At 38.7% G+C, this 16,834-nt stretch overlaps 1 protein-coding gene across 1 annotated transcript in view; it reads left to right on the top strand.

Annotated features, from left to right (window-relative positions):
- Positions 1 to 16,834, top strand: part of Dcdc1 (doublecortin domain containing 1) — a 402,846-nt gene that overhangs the window by 215,085 nt on the left and 170,927 nt on the right. The window contains exons 14-15 of the mRNA XM_036186665.1: positions 893 to 1,018; positions 4,163 to 4,281. Of these exons, the coding sequence (XP_036042558.1) occupies positions 893 to 1,018; positions 4,163 to 4,281 (245 nt within the window). The remainder of the gene's footprint in view (positions 1 to 892; positions 1,019 to 4,162; positions 4,282 to 16,834) is intronic.

Raw genomic sequence — 16,834 nt, forward strand, 5'->3', positions numbered from 1 at the left:
TGATATAAGTGGATGGGAATTTAACAATCAAGTCATACTTGAAAGTGCATTTATAATTTGCATTTAAAATTTACATATATAATGTGATCAACAACACAGGCTGTGTGATCTGATAATGACCCTTGGAGATATGCGTGGCATGTTCCCCCATCAGTGCCCCCTCCTTCTTCAGTGACTCTTCAAGTTCAGAAGTCTTAGTTGATACGTTTTTATTCTCAGGAGAGTATGTAGACTCTCGATTATTCCCCTGCCTTTAATGACTCCATTCTACAGCCCATGATGTCCCCCCATGGTATATCAACCTTTACTAAACCTTGCTGGGATCAAGATCCTGGTGACAGCCTGAGCCATCTCTCTGCCTCCACCTGATGCTTTCTGCAGTTGGGCAGCATTTACCTTTTAACACTACTGAGACATTCTAAGATACATCGACTAAAATTACTTTACTTTTGATAGCATCTTGCTCTTTATCATCTATATCAGATTCATTCTTTAAGAGCTATAGCACATGACTCCTTCAAGATACTTCATTTTATTTTTATAACAAAAATGAACCTATCATTTTAGATGCCTCTAAAGCAATGTAATTATTTGCAGTTTTTAACATGAATTTTTTTTCTTTCTGTGTGTGTGAGAGAGGGGAGAACCTTTTTAAAGCATGAGAAATATTTTATAATATCCCACGCCACACAGACAGGATCATTGCACATCAGTGCTGACAATCAACAAATATGAACTGAATTAAATGAGGCTGCATACTGATTTTGAAGACACCCCTTCCATCTTAAAACCCAATGTTCTGGCATGGTTCATTCATTTTGAGTAAGTGTGTTGAAGAATATTCATTTCTCAGACCATGAATTAAAATGGCATCCTTCTCCCTGTGATGCAGGTGGATCCCAATATTGTTCTTTATGCCTCTGTATCCATCAGAAAGCACAATTCCTCAAGGAGGGAAGTGAACAGCAGGAACCAGAAAGTGTCCTGGCCTGCAGCCAGTGTGTGGCTGATCACCAAGGTACCTAGGCGCATCTGCTCTTACCAAATGACTTCTCCTTGTTTGCTGCCATGTTGTGCTGTTCCAGAAATGAGGGCCCTCTTGCATCTAAGCATGCAAATGAAAGCATGTTAAATTGTGGATTATTAAGAACATCTTTTCTGCTCTTAGTGTTCTCTAATGCAGAAGATTTATGTAGATCACCAACAGGCACTCAATATCCTTTTAGACATCCTGATTAGTTCAGAGTATGCTTAAACCAAACACAGAGCTCATATGAACCCCAGAGATTGATAGTTTTTCATGACAAGTGTCTGATCTTGTTGACCTTTACCAGCTCAGCATCACTTGGTCTAATAGATTAACACCATCTTATGATTTTTCATACATGTTATGAAGGATAGTTTTAAAAGAAGATTCTCAGTATAAAATGTGAACGGTTTATAATATATGTAGGAAATCTTCATTTTTCTTTATTAATTTATAATTAGATCTGACATATGTGAGGAAATATAATTGCCTCCTACCCCTTTACTATTAAAATACTGCTTGCAAATACATACTTTATCTAGAAAGATATGGCACACCTTATGTTTGTTCTTTATTTTCCTTTGCCACCATTCACATCAGGATGCTCTACTGCTGTCTAAACATTTTGAGTCATATGAAACCATCCAATTAAATTTGGTGACCCTTAATCTGTGGTGGTGGAGAAAGACATTGAAACCATTTCTCACATAAAATCCCAGATTACCCTGGTTATTCTATGATTCTGTGATAGACAAGAACAAACTTACAGAAATTAAGATATGAAGGTACTAAGAGACAATGTTCATTTCAGATAATAATGTAGGACCATGTTGTGTGAGATGTACCTGATGTCTGTGCTCAGCCTTAAGACCCTATTAACCATTGGTTCTTTTTACCTTGTTTTCAGTATTATGTTAGCTTTTTATTTCTGCTAGTGTTAGACTATATCTGAGAAAGCAACAAGAGGAGGAAAGATTTGCATTAGTTCATGGTTTTACAGATCCCAGTCCATGGTCAGCTGGTCCCATAGTCCAAGACAAGGCAGAGCATCATGGTTGAAGGACACAGCAGATGGACAACTGCTGGCCTCATTGCAGTCAGGAAGTAGAGACAAGAAGGGAACAGGGACAGCATCCACCCTCCAAATTCTCAGGGAACTGCTTCTTCATCTGGATTGTGTTTCCCAATGTCATGTCCGTTAAACTATGAATCCACCAACAATTTATTCATGATTAGATCAGAACCTTTTGACCCAGTCACTCTTCAGTGATTAGATCCACAAGTGGGGACCAGACCTCATACATGAGCCCATTGAGGACATTTTACATCATAACCATAGCATTTACACAGCTTAAGAAACCGAGGCTAGTAACAATAAGGGAAGGATGGTTGGTCTGACCTTCTAAATTAAGCTTTTCTTCTATATTACAAAACCGGCTTTGATTCCAATCAATCTGTGAGCATGCTAGGAGGGTCTTCCTCTTAGCCCTGCCATGGAATAGCTGGATGGCTGCCCTCTAATCACACGTGGCATGTAGAGTTAGGACTTCTCATCCTAAATGAAATGGACTAGGTACTATGGAAGGCCATCGTTCAAATCTTAGACGGTCTTTTAATAAAAAACTCTGAGCCAGATATCAGGATGAAAGCTGAAAGATCAGAGAAGTAGCCAGTAGTTCTCACCTTTATGAAATCCTCAGCCTAAAGAGAGTGAGTTCCTGTTTCCTCACGCCTTATATACCTTTCTCTGTCCTGCCATATTACTTCCTGGATCAAAGTCATGAGTACTTCCCAAGAAAAGACATGAGATCTCAAGTGCTGGGATTAAAGGTGTGTGCCACCACTGCCTGGCCTCCATGTCTTATCTAGTGGCTGACTCTGTCCTCTGGTCCTCAGGCAAGTTTATTAGGGTACATAATACATCACCATAGAAGGCCCTCTTCTAAGTCTCATCTTCTGTCATTTCATGGTATTTATTTCTAGACTGTCACTATTCTATACAACTTGTATTTGTAACATTTCCTTAAAGTGATTGAAATTCTTGCCCCAAAAGTGTGGTTTTCCTGGGCTCTTTGTGTGGCCTAGAGAAAGCGATTTGAGTACACTGAGACACAGTTTCTTTAACTATAAAATGGAGTTAATCCTGCCTTCCTTGCAAAGTTACACTGAAGAAGAAATCAGAAAATAGGTCTGCTGTTGTGTCATGACATCTGATATAAAGAATGCTTAATAGTGTCTTTTTTCCTCTCTTCAAGCTTTTCTCTTTTCTGTACAGACAAACACATTTACACAAGCAAGGATTGCAAGTACTTATTACCACCCAAATTGTTTACAGATACGTTTTCTAGGTCACCATGTATTTCTCTTTTACACAACAAAAACCTGAAAAGCAAAAGTTACATGCTATAAAGGAAACAAGAAAAAAAAATCAATGTACATAGAAACTTCCCCTTTCTGCTTTTAACAATAAGTCCCTTTCTTTGATATAATACAGAATTTTGCATGCCATAATCCCCAGTGAGTATGTATAAATCTCTCTGTCATTGTAATTCATTAAAAATGAGCTAATTCACTAAATAGGAAAATTATTATTTAATAACCATTTATACAATATTCTAAATTAATTTTCTTGACAGAGAATGCTTACATTTAAGACTGAGAGGTCATGGACTACCACCTCTGTACAGTTTTAACCCATGGTATTAAGACCCAGAGTAAAACTTTAAATTGATATGAAGGTTGAGGATTTGTTCCAGTCCTCTCAGTTCACTGCACGTGTTTGTCTGTGCATGCTGATTTCAAGGAAGCTCTGTAGTTATAACTCTAGCAAGTGACACGTGATGGACCCCAAGTCACTGCACTGTGGAATATGCACAGAAAAGAAGGACAAATGAAGGTATCAAGGTCTGTTTTATTTCGCGTTCAACTGTAAAATGCCACCCTTGTAGGCCAGAGGATCGCTGCTTCTGAGTAGGGCTCACTGATGGCTAAGTTGTGGGTAGTATTTCACTTTGAGCCACTGTTAATATCCAGGCTTATCCAGGCATAATGACCTCACTATTTGTGACACATTGTTGAATTTTCTGGTTCTTTTAACTTATTTAGACCTTTTTCTCCCTTCCCTTTCATTGGAAGACTGGGATGATCCTGAGCAGAGCGATAACTCAAGGCTGCCTGGCTGCTGGTCATCCAGTCAGAGTCGAGAGCACCCAGGGGACATCACTGGAAGGCTATAAATTACTGCTACAGAGAAGGTAATGCTTCTGAGTGATCTGGCTCAAAGAACACATTTTCATTTTGCAGATTCTGAGCAGGTGTATTGAGATGTTTTCTGGCTTGGATAGAACAATCATGAGACATTTAAACCTTACATTAACATTTCTATTTTAATCAAGAAGAATCTTGAAAATTTAGGTCACTTAGTTTGGTAGTATGCTGAAAAGAGAAACATTGGCTTCAAATGTTTCTGTGCAGGTAACAAGCCATGTGAGCTTTACTCTGTGAGCTCCAGGGCTCCTTGTATTGTGTCCACCTTTATGGTAAATTAGAAAACTTAAATTAGCATGTGTGCTTTTCACCTTTTCTCCATTTTGTTGAACATGGAATACTGTAAAAGTAAAATTATGGAGATGAAACAATGGCTGACTTGGAATGGGCTAGAAGTAGCCTCTGTCTATCATATTTTTTTCTTAGAGAAGATATGGTTGGAATCCCACTGAGGCAGAAAGTTGATTTACATCCAACCTCCTAGAAGGTATTGTTTCCAAGATCCATCCTTCTTTCTTTCCTTCCTTCCTTCCTTCCTTCCTTCCTTCCTCTCTCTCTCTCTCTCTTTCTTTTAAGACAAGATCTCTCTATCCTCTAGTTCTGGTTGTCTTGGAACTCACTATATAGATTGGACTGGCCTCAAACTCACAGAGCTCTTTCTGCCTCTGCCTCCTGGGTGCTGGGATTAAAGATATGCTCTATTTTTGTAGCATGCATTACCTTTGATTTAACTTAATATTGACAAGAACAAGCATTGTTGTATTTTAGTACTTAGAGAGTCATGATTTAGATAGTTTGGCTGGATAAGGATATACATAGAGATGAAGCCAGAATCATGATACTTAGGCATCAGGGAGGTGGACCCAGCTGTGGATGCAAAAGGGAAAATGTAACATGAAAAGCTGTCTGTCCAGCAGGTATAACATACTGCACAGTGATTAAATACACCATCTACAGAATCAAATTTCTAGGTGTAAACCCTGGCTGCACAACTTACTCTCACAACAACCATGCACTTCTGCCCCAGATACCATTCTAATTTCTCAGTGTTGCGTTGCTACATTTAAATCACATGTCAGTCTGGTGAGGTAATTATCATGATTATCTGCACCTAAGTTCAGAGACAAAGCTCTTGTTCAAGGTCATGCCTTTTAGATGGCTGCACAGGAAAACAAACTCAAGCAGTCAGTCTCTAACCCAAAAGTGGACTCTTAGTCATGACACCGCATTGTTTAATAGGACAAAGTCAAATCAAATAATTGACAGCAAGTGTCTGGTATTGTAACAGAACACCTTAGAAGTTGGGGTTGGGGTAGGGGAAAGGCACACAGGAAAAAGAGATATGAATGTTTTTAAAAATCATACATTTTTATCACGGAATTTCTGTAATTGTGTCTTATAAGGCAGATCACTTTTCTCCTTTAGCTTTTGCAGTTATACCTATCACTATAACTAGAATTGATTGATTTAACTGCTATCTGTGCATCCCAGTGCTAAGAGTCCAAGTGCACATCATGGTGCCTGACTTTTTATGTGGTGCTAGTCTTCAAACTTGGTCCTCATGGTTGCACTGGAATCACTTTATTGCCTGAGCAGTCTCCATACCTCCTTAAAGATATTTTTTATTTTTTGAAAATTCATAGATGTATTAATGCATTTTAGTCATATCTTTCCCCCACTCCTTCCACCCTAATTCCACTTGGCCCCCTTTGCCAATATATTTCCCCTCTCAATAGTCCTAATATTTTAATAAGCCACTGAGCCCAGGTCGCTGCTATCTATATGTAGTGACTGTGGGTTAACTAGTCATGGGCAACCTGCCAGTGGCCACCCCCCTCAAAGAAAAGTGATTCTCATGTAGTCATCATCAACTGTCAATATCTGTTCAAGTAGGGGTGGGGTCTCCATGCTGGAATTTGTAACTGGCTTATTCTTGTGCAGGTCTTATGCAGGTAACCACAGATGCTGTGCGTTCATGTATGTAACAGCTGTGTTATAGCCAGAGGACATCCTTTCATAGTGCTCTTCCCTATCCTCTGTCTTTTAAGTTCTTTCTGTCCCCTGTTCTACCATATTCCTTGAGCATTAGAGGAGAGATGTTTATATACATGTCCCCCATCTGTGGCTGAACATGTACAGTTGCTTATTCTCAACACTTTGAACAGTCATGAATCTCTGAATTAACCACTACCCATTACAAGAAGAGGCATCTCTCCCCAAGGTTGAGAACTGAACAAGTATATGGATAAAAACAAAAATATTTAGAAAGCAGTTTGACAACATGATCACTTAGCAAAGCAGCATTAAAGGGTTTCTCCCTGAGCCTAATGACTTTACTAGCCAGAGGTTTTGACCATGTTTATAGCACAAGGCATCAATTCCCTCTAATGGAGCAGATCTCACATTCAATCAAGAGTGGTTGGTACCCATCCAGTCTTGCCACTATTGCATCAGTGGGTACATCTTTCCTGGTAGGTCATATCTGTAGCACTTAAGATCCAGTATCGGGTAAGACCATTGATGTCTTTTCTCCCCCAGAAGGCTGCATAGCACCTTTCAGCAGTATGAATATTACCCAGGAGGGAGAGAGTTTCCTGGTTAGAGGATATTTATTTCTCTATGTCTGCATCCAAAGTGAGTGGTGTTCCCTGAAGACATTCCTTTTTAAGGGAACTGCATAGTGATCAGAATAGTCTATATTCCACCAATAAAACAAATCTCAACAACTCTAACAGATTTCAAATAAGATAAAATATATTCTTTGACTATATAGAGTTAAATATTATCAATAGCAGAAGGGGACAGCATGCTTATTCAGTGGTAGAGTGTATAGATTTTATCCCCAGCATATATTGAAAGAAGAAAAGAGAAATGAACTCAAAAGGATAAAGCTTTCTGTGATACATCAAATATTTAGACATGAAGTAATATATTTCTAAATACCCCATGCATCAAAGGAGACATTAAAATATAAATTAGCAAGTATTTTGAACTTAATGAAAGTAAATTCAAAGGTAGGCCTACAATGAAGTGCTATTGTGAATCTAGTAGCATGTCTAATATTTAGAAGACTAAGTTAGAGTATTAACAAGTAGAGCTTCCATCACTCTTAGCTGATGGAAATGGAAAACAATTTGAGAGCTAGTTTAAACGTCTATAGAATATAAACACTTTTCTACTCCATGGCCTGGCTATCATACTCTGAGGAATTTATCAAAAGAAAATGAAAGTATGTGTTCCTACAAAGACTTGTACATGGATGTTCACAACAGCATTACTCCAAAAGATGGCAAAGCTAGAAATAACCCAAATGTCCATCTACGTAGGAAAAATAAGCAAATTATCTTTTCCAAAGAATGATGCCACTCAGTAAAAGGGAATCAGTTCTTGATAACGCAACAGCAGGAATAGAATCTCAAAGGAATTTTGCTAACAGAAGATGAAAATAAATGTCCATATCACTTGGCTTCATTCACATGCAATTTGAATAAATTCTCAATAATCTAGAATTCTAGAATGCAGGTCACTGACTGACTAGAGATAAGAAAGTGGGGAAGCCAGAAAGTAGGATTTTTAAAGACTCACAGGGGCTAGAGAGATGGCTGCTTCCCCAGAAGACCTGTATTCAATTCCCAGCACCCACGTGGCAGTTCACAATTGTCTATAACTTCAGTTCCAGGAGATTTGATGCTCTTTTCCAGCCTCTGTGGGCACTATATACACATGGAGCACAGACAAAATATAATAAAAAGTTTTCAAAGATGCATCGGAAAGCTTTAGGAGTGATTTCTGGGGAGGAGGCTAGAGACATAGAAATGTTTGTTATCATGATTGAGATGATGCTTTCAAAGTATATACATATTTCAAAGTTTCATATTTTATTCTTTAAATATATGCCTGTCAATTGTACAACTGACATGTTCTATGATAAATAGAACAAACAAAGCTGCTTGAAACTCCAAATAAAGCTACTTGAAAAGACTAAATACAAACTGAAAAAATAAACAAAAATTGAAAATGAGTAGGGATAACTGAGTTATGATTTTGTTAGAGAGGGAGAGAGAAGAAGAAGAAGAAGAAGAAGAAGAAGAAGAAGAAGAAGAAGAAGAAGAAGAAGAAAGAGAGAGAGAGAGAGAGAGAGAGAGAGAGAGAGAGAGAGAAAGAGAGAGATCTGACTGACGTCCACAGTCTAAACAGCAGTTTGGGAGTGTCCTGTTCTCTGGTTTTGCTCATGGTGCCCAGGGTTCTCTCTGGCCGCAGTGGATTCTGTCAGTAGAGCATCATCTATCTGTTCAGTGGACTGACCTGAACCTATCCAGATCTTCTTCCTGCTGTGGTCAGGATAGTGAGATAGTGGTGGTGAAGCTCAATGTCCTGAAAGCAGGGAAAGAGATGCCAGTTAAAACAAATGCAGCAAGTTTGGGGAGGTGGAGGCAGGAGGATCAGAAATTCAAAGTCATCCTCCAGAACATAGTGAGTTTGAGGTCAGTCTAGCTCAGTGATCCTCAACCTTACCTTCCTAATACTCTGAACTTTAATACAGTTCCTCATGTTGTGGTGACCCCCATTAAATTATTTCATTGCTGCTTCATAACTGTAATTTTGCTACAGTTATGAGCCATAATGTAAACATCTGATGTGTAGGATATCTGATATGCGACCCTGTGAAAGGGTCATTTGACTCCTAAAGGGGTCACAACCCACAGGTTGAGACCCACTGGTCTAAGATATTTGAGGTCCTATCACTGAAAATAGAAAGCATAAGCTTAATTTGAAAATGTCTATTTACAAGAAGTGATTTTATAATCTAGAAAAGAATGAAGCACCAAGAAGGAGGGGAGGTAGGAGGAAAGCAGAGTAGTTGGAAGGAAGGAAGATTCTTATGCACAAATGAGTCTCATCTGCCTTTGTACTGATTCAGCTTGGAAGTTAGGTGAGGGGCAAGAGAACAGTCCATCTCAAGGTAGAGTTAGAACAGCTGAACATTTGGAGAACTCAAAGGTGTGTTTTATTATTTTTTTTAAATATCAGTAGGCTCAAGATGTTTGAAAGGTACCTTATTTCTGGGTATATATACTTTCAAATACATCTTTGCTTAAGCATCAAATGTACTTATATGACATATTTTGAGGTACTCTCATTTCATTATGAATAACAATAAATATCATGTGACAACCACTTCCAGAGACAAATTTTTTTCTTCTGCCACTGTGTAGTCTAATATGATTTCAACAAAGGCTGGGAATCAGAATGTAGGCTTTTGTAAGCTAAAGATACTGGAACTAGCATTTAAGAAGGCAGCTGACAACTCCCAAAGAATATTGTAAACGCGTCATGCCTCGTTAGTGTGGCCCTGTCTCATTCGCTGCCAGTCATCTAATTCATACTCACAGTAGCAGGCCTGCACTTAGATTTTAATATGCTTTTTCTCTCCTGTGGATCTGACCATCAGTGGATGAAAGACAAACCAACAATGGCATTACCAAGCCACCAGAACACTCTTAAAGTCATGAAAAGACACTTCATCCCAAAAGGCATATGGAACACCTTACAGATCAATAGAAAACCCAAGCTGCTTTTCGGACTACCACTGAAAATTGATGCCACATTTTTAGGATATATGGGAAAGACATTTTAGTGTTAAAATACCTTTCTATCTATTCTTGAAAACATTAGTAGTGTCAGACTTACATTTTGTTATTACACCAACCAGGCATGAGCCAAGTGGTCCCGATTACACATACACACTCGCTTGCTGTATTCTTGGCCATTTCCTAAAGTTGTGTCCTCACATAGCTTCAGCCTTTCCATGCATTTAAAATGCCTGTCTGGGTCTTAAAGGCTTTTGAATTCACAGCCCTTGTTTAAGAGTCAAGGGATTAGTGGGAATGTTGAAGAGTGTCTGTTGTGTACTCTGGTCTGTGGTCTTCTGAGTCAGAATAAACAGGCTAAATTCTCTACCTTGCAGGTTTAAAGGATCTATAAAGAAGACTTCAGACTCTCATGGGATGCCGTCCAATATGATATCATCTTTATTATTTTCTTTACTTTGGCATTACTATTTCGGTTGTAGCTATATGCATACATCTGCTTTTTAAAAAGTTACTTAAGTCTTATTGGATTTGCAGTGATGAATGGTCAATATTACCAAGACAGGTTAACACACACAGGCTTAAGGTCATCTCTGAACATATCCAAAGAGTATAGCTGTGTAACTACAGACTATGGCATCAAGCTTACCAGTAACACTGTCATAAAGCCAGGAATAGACAGAACAATTGCCCTTGTGTGGTTTCATAGCATGTGGATGGCTTGACTATTTCATTACATTAACAAGGTGGCGGGGGGACTGCTGTTCTTTGTTCTCCATATGGATTTTGTATTTACCTAGGGTAAGGTAGCACAGGGAGACACCAGAGTCATCTGAGGCTGGAAAAATGGATTTGTGACCAGGAAGTGTGACAATTGTCTTCCCTCTTTATTGTCAACTAGGAAATGACGACGCGTTCTCCTGAACTGTGGCCATGGGCTACCTACGTCCTTGTATCTACTATCTAATAAGTAGACTATTTCAGCAGATGCACAAATGGCTGAAAGACTGAAATATCTATTCAACCAATACCTATGCCGATTAAATAGACACAATGCATCAACAACCAGTGGATTAATAGTTGATAGACTTGCCAAGACATAGTTCTGAGTTTTCCCCACAATATGAGAACTTGAAATGAAATAGTCTCAGGAGCTACATTCTTTCAGAAAAGAAAAGACTCAGAAAAGTTTCGACTCCTAACCCTCCCTTCACAGGAGTGGTGGAGATGTGGTGTTAATATCAAAGTCAGTATGATAAATTTTGTTTCTAGAAGCCTTGGAGCCTAAGTGATCTACTGAAGGTCAGATCAAGGACTATAACTAAGGCCTTTTAACCACAGTTCAGCTTCTGTTATATTTATGATATATTATGTCATAATATATTTATAATGTATTTACTGTCTCAAGTTCAAAGAACATCTCCTCCATTTATCCCCCTTTTTCACTATTGATTGTGTTATTGATACTATTATTGCCTTTATTTATTCCTGTAAAGCTTTTGAGTTTAATGTTTACTGACCAAGAAAGGAAAGTCCATCATATTGTCCCATAAATTAGTCTAATATCATCAACATGCACCATTGCATGTGAGATTTAAATTTAACTTTTAAAATGAGTTATTTTGTTTTTAATTTTGTGTATGTTTGTCTCTTTCTGTGTGTGTGTGTGTGTGTGTGCGCGCGCGCGCGCACGCGCGTGTGTGTTCATGTGAGAGCAGAGGCTGGAAGAGGGTGTTGGTTATCTAGCACTGGAATGATAGGCATTTGTGAGCTGTCACAAATACTGGGAACTGAATATGGGGTTCTCCACTCTTAACCATGGAGCTACCCCCCCCTCTAAATTTGACTTTTAAACAATATATAAAATTTCTTGAAAAATAAAATGCAATTTTATGCATAAAATCTTTGTTTTGTGTGTAAATTGTTACACATTAGAATGATATCTTCTCATCTTATCAATGTGGCACTACATGTCAGTTTAATGACCTTGATAAAATTTAAAGGAATTATATATCAATTTGAGGCTCCCCATAGGAAAGCTGTTAGTCTACTAAAATTGACTAGGCAAATGCGTGCTCCAACCAAGTTGAAGTGGTGACCAAACATGACAGAAACTAGGAAACTGGCATTCCTTTCAGAACTGTTTCTAAATTGTTTATCCAGTTGTATCCTATAGTCTTTAACACCAAGACAATCTTTCAAATCCTCTAAACAGCCAAAAAATCATTTGAAAACCTTTTCCCACAATGGCTTTATTATGGATTTTAGGGTAGGAACATTCTGATATGTTATATATGTATCCAGTTGTTATGAAAGAACTCTAGTCTCCTGTCCTGTACCTAGTAGTAGGATTATCTCTGAGCACATAAATGGATTCTGTTTCTATAGATGTCTGACTGTGGGGATCTTTCCTACTATGTTTACTATTCTTGGAGAAAGGTGCCATGATTTAAAAAACCAAAATTAAAACCATAGTTTATTCCAGGCAAAACTTTAAATTTTATAGGTTTTGATAGAGTTGAAATATTAATTATTGATCACAGGTGAAGTACTTTGAGAATTTATAAGTTCATTTGATGTTAAATATATTCACAATAATTTCTGCAATGGGAAGGAAGGCCTGTAAGCAATAAAATTGCACTGAGTTCTGACTCACTACAAACATGATCTAAAATTGATCACAACACAGCATATTCCCATCAAAGCAATGCAGCAATCACTGTTTTAAATTTAACTTAAATGTTTTATTTTTGAAAATAATTCATGCATGAGTGTTATATTTACATCATTTCCTCTCTCCCCAACTTCGACTTGTCCTATGCTTTCTGAGTCCTTCTCTTATAGCCATTCTTGTTACACACATACACGCATGTATTCATACACATATAAAACCGCAGAGTCTATTAGGGGTTGCTCATATGTGCACATTTAGTACTGACCACTTGGGCTTGGGTAACCACCCAGGCGACTCATCCTTGGGGAAAACTGGTTCTCTCTCTCAGCAGTCATTGATTGTCTACAGCTCTAAATGGAGGAAGTGGGGCGGGTGATACAGAAAGAGAAGGGGACCAAGTGATACACAATCTAGGGAGGTTTGAAAAAAGCCATTGGTAGAAATATTATTTTATAATCTTACTTAAAAACACATATATAATATATGTGTGTGCATATATAGCTTTTTTAAATGGTTACTCTAGTCAGGAGGGGTGGCACACACCTTTAATCCCAGCACTCAGGAGGCAGAGGCAGGCAGATCTCTGAGTTCTAGGCCAGCCTGGGCTACAGAGTGAGTTCCAGGACAGCCAGGACTACTCAGAGAAACTGTGTCTCAAAACACCAAAAAAAAAAAAACAAAAAAAAAAAACAAATAAATAAAAAATAAAATGTTTATTCTAACAGTGTAGAAGTTAAGTGAATTGAATTGTACAATTTTGTGGTCTGGTTAATTTCACTGTGTGATTTTTTTTTTTTATTTGCAATGTGTTTTTTAGTAAGAAAGTTTAAAATAAAAATAAAGAACATTTATAACTTCTAAACTGATAATCTTTAACCAACAATATTGTTTTTTAAACAATATTTTTCTCTATTGAGTTGTTAAAATATGAGCATTGTCAGTATTGGGTAGGAAATCCCAACATGAAACTATTTGGTGAGCATTTTAACATAATTATATTAAAATATTTATACATGTATTGATATGTGTTAAGTCACTGAGATTATATTCAGATTATAACCAATGATGCTACAATGTGAATATTATTACTCCACTTGAAGTGACATGAAAATGGCTAGTGTTATAGGCTTCTAATCGAACTGAGACAGCTCTGTGCTGGAGGTCAGAGCATGAAGTCTAGGACCCCTGCACACTGCCTATGGCCGTCGTTCTGGCCAGCCCACCTTACCTTTCTGTATGTCACTTTATTGTCCATGAAGGAAGATGAGAGTAGGGAAACTCCTCCTCAGTTTAACTTGAATTTTCAGCCTCTGCACTGTCTCTGGGATATACTATTATTATCAAGGCAATAATTTTAGTTTTAAGCCCTAATAAATAAGACTAATAATAAGACTAAATAAGAAAGCTTATTGTTTGCTTTACTAACCTTTATGAATTATCATACAAGGAACTCTAGAATAACAACGCTCCTCAGGGCCTCCATCACCCACCTGAGGCTAAACTGAGTGAGCAACAGTTCAGTTGGCTAATGTGTAAAACTGGAATTCTTGTTCAGGGAGAATTCGCCTTGAAAATTAGTTCATTAACATTCTTATGTAAGCATTAAAATGTTTTATGTTGTCTCACATCTGTGCTCCCTCTTACCCATTTGATTTCATCTTACAGGGCTGGGATGCAGCTTAGTCTAGTGGAACACTTGTCTGGTAGGAATGAACATAACTAGCTCAGTCCCCAGCACCTCAATAACTGAGAAAGGGAAATAAGCTATTCTCTTTAATAGCGTCACATTTCTCTTATTCAGCCCAGTTTTCTGGAACAAATCTTTGGCCAGCTTCTCTAACCGCTACTCTGTAGCTGTGGTTACCAGTTTTCCCTTTATAATATCTTTGTATAGGAAATGAAACTATTTCTTTAATGTATAGACTTCCCTTCTAATATGTGAGGATTTTTTTTTTTGTACAGTCAATTTTTTTTCCACAGATATTGGCTGGTTGTCCAGCCATGCCATTCAGTTTGCACATCAACATGGAGTTGTAGTTAGTGTTAGCTTCCACAGGATAAGGCCTCAGTACCAACTTCAGATGGCAGGAGTACAGATTCAGTAACTGGTGAAATTGGCTTCCAGAACTTATAGAAACGCTTAACAGCATTTGCTCACTTATATAAAGGATACACAAAGGCAGCAGGTGGTCAAAGATTCACAGAACCATGGCTGGAAGGGTCCTGGTTTCAGGAGCTTCTACTTTGAGGAACCCTGTACATCAACCTCCAGACACATGAGTGTGCTCACAAACCAAAAACAGCATAGTTTTGAATGGAGGCCTGATTGATTGGTAACATAATTTCCAATATTTTCCTTCTCTTCCTAGAAGTTGGGAGTGAAGAGAAAACTCTAAGCTTGCATCATGACTCAGTCGTTTTAAGCTGGTGACCAGCTGTCATCCTGGAGCCCACGAGACCTGCATCATTAGACCCGAAGTTGTTCTGACACTCAGAAGGTTCCAAGACATTTAAGGAATTCTGCATCTAAAATCTGAGGCAGAATCAATCTATTTCTTATTATTTCACAAATATTGTGTCTTCTTTTCTTATTTCTGGCATCATTACAGTTCAGTGTTTCCAAAGCCTCATCCAGAGACCACATTCATCTATATTTCTCAAATTCTTTTGACTAGAATGGCATAGAATCCATGTGGATGCAGCTTGCTGGACTTCAGATTCAAGATGGTCAGCATCAAACCTCTGAGAACAGGGCCTGGAAATGCATGTTGCTAGCAAGCACCCATTGCAGTACAGCTTCTGTGCTCTTAGCTGGGTGTGTGTGCAGGACTCGCGCACTAAACTGATTTTGCTTTAGAATGAACTTCAGAACACACTAGCTCCTGATACCTCATATTCCCAACCTCTGATGGGTCTGTCAAAACTCCGAGGCAGTAGGAAAAGTCCTGTTTGACATCCTGTTACACTTAATTGAATTCATTTTGTCGTGCTGTTGTAAAGTTTCTTGATATTAATGAATACATGATTAGTTAATTAGGCATGGTTAGCTTTATTACACTTCATGTTTTTTCTTGTTCAAATTTAGTTCAGAATACATGATTTATATTAACAAAATTTCTCAACCATCTCAGAAGAGCTGCATGAGGTTCCTGTTTTTTTCATGATATTGTTTTCTACACCGTCATCTTCAGCTTTAAACACAGCTAAGCCGTTCTTCTTTCTCTCAGGAAGGAATATTGTGTTGGGGGGGTGTAGAAATTTCTATATTTTTTATTCTCTTCCCTCCCTCCCTCCCTCCCTCCCTCCCTCCCTCCCTCCATCCCTTCCTTCTTCCCTCCCTCCATCCCTCCCTTCTTCCCTCCCTCCTTCTCTCCCTTCTTCCCTCCCTTCTTCCCTCCCTCCCTCCCTCCCTCCCTCCCTCCCTCCCTCCCTTCCTTCCTTCTTTCCTTCCTTTCTGTGAGGGTCCCTTTTTCCTCTCTGCCTGTTGGCCACCAGTCCATGAAACAAGGGGCAGAAGTGATGACAGAGAGCTTTGTAAGGCCTGTGAGTGTGACAGAGCTAGGCCTCCAGGAGATAACTTCAGTGAATCAGTTCAAATTTATTCCAGAATATAGGGAATATGTAGGGTTGGGAACAGTAGCCAGGGAATGTCCTATTTGGATTAAAAAGCACGCTCCCATCACAAAGCTCCTGGTGCAAGTCTTATCTGTCATTTGTGGAAGCACGCTCCTATCGTAATGTTCCTAGCACAATGTCTAATTGCCATATGGGCAGTAGGGGAAAGCTTCTGCAGAGAACACTGTCCAGGGTCACACTAGAAATAAGTGAGGCATCCAGGCCTACAGACAGTCTCCAAATAAGGTCAGGTAGAGAATGGGAGTTGGGGGACTGTCCATGTTACCAACCTTGGAGAGGGTTGCCAGGCCATGGCACACTGCAACATCCAACCAGCAAGGCCTCCCACTACTTTCTCCACCCCCCGTTTCTTCTTCTTTTTTATTGAGTTCTTATGCACCTAGTCTTCCTGCCCCAGAGATTATAGACCTGGGCTCCAGTGTCAGCCTCTATAATAATTTGCTGACTATATTTAATCTCTAAAACTCCTAGTCAATATGTTGTTGTTGAAAATACACATATTTTACACACACACACACACACACACATACACACAGAGTGCTTTGCGTACCACAGTACTACAGCAGTAGAGTGAGGCAGTTCTATTGCCAGATTATATGAAAAAGTGGCCAATTCATTTAAAACCCAGAACTATTTCTG

This window comes from Onychomys torridus, chromosome 4 (assembly GCF_903995425.1).
Source record: "Onychomys torridus chromosome 4, mOncTor1.1, whole genome shotgun sequence".
In the NCBI taxonomy this organism is placed as follows: domain Eukaryota; kingdom Metazoa; phylum Chordata; class Mammalia; order Rodentia; family Cricetidae; genus Onychomys; species Onychomys torridus.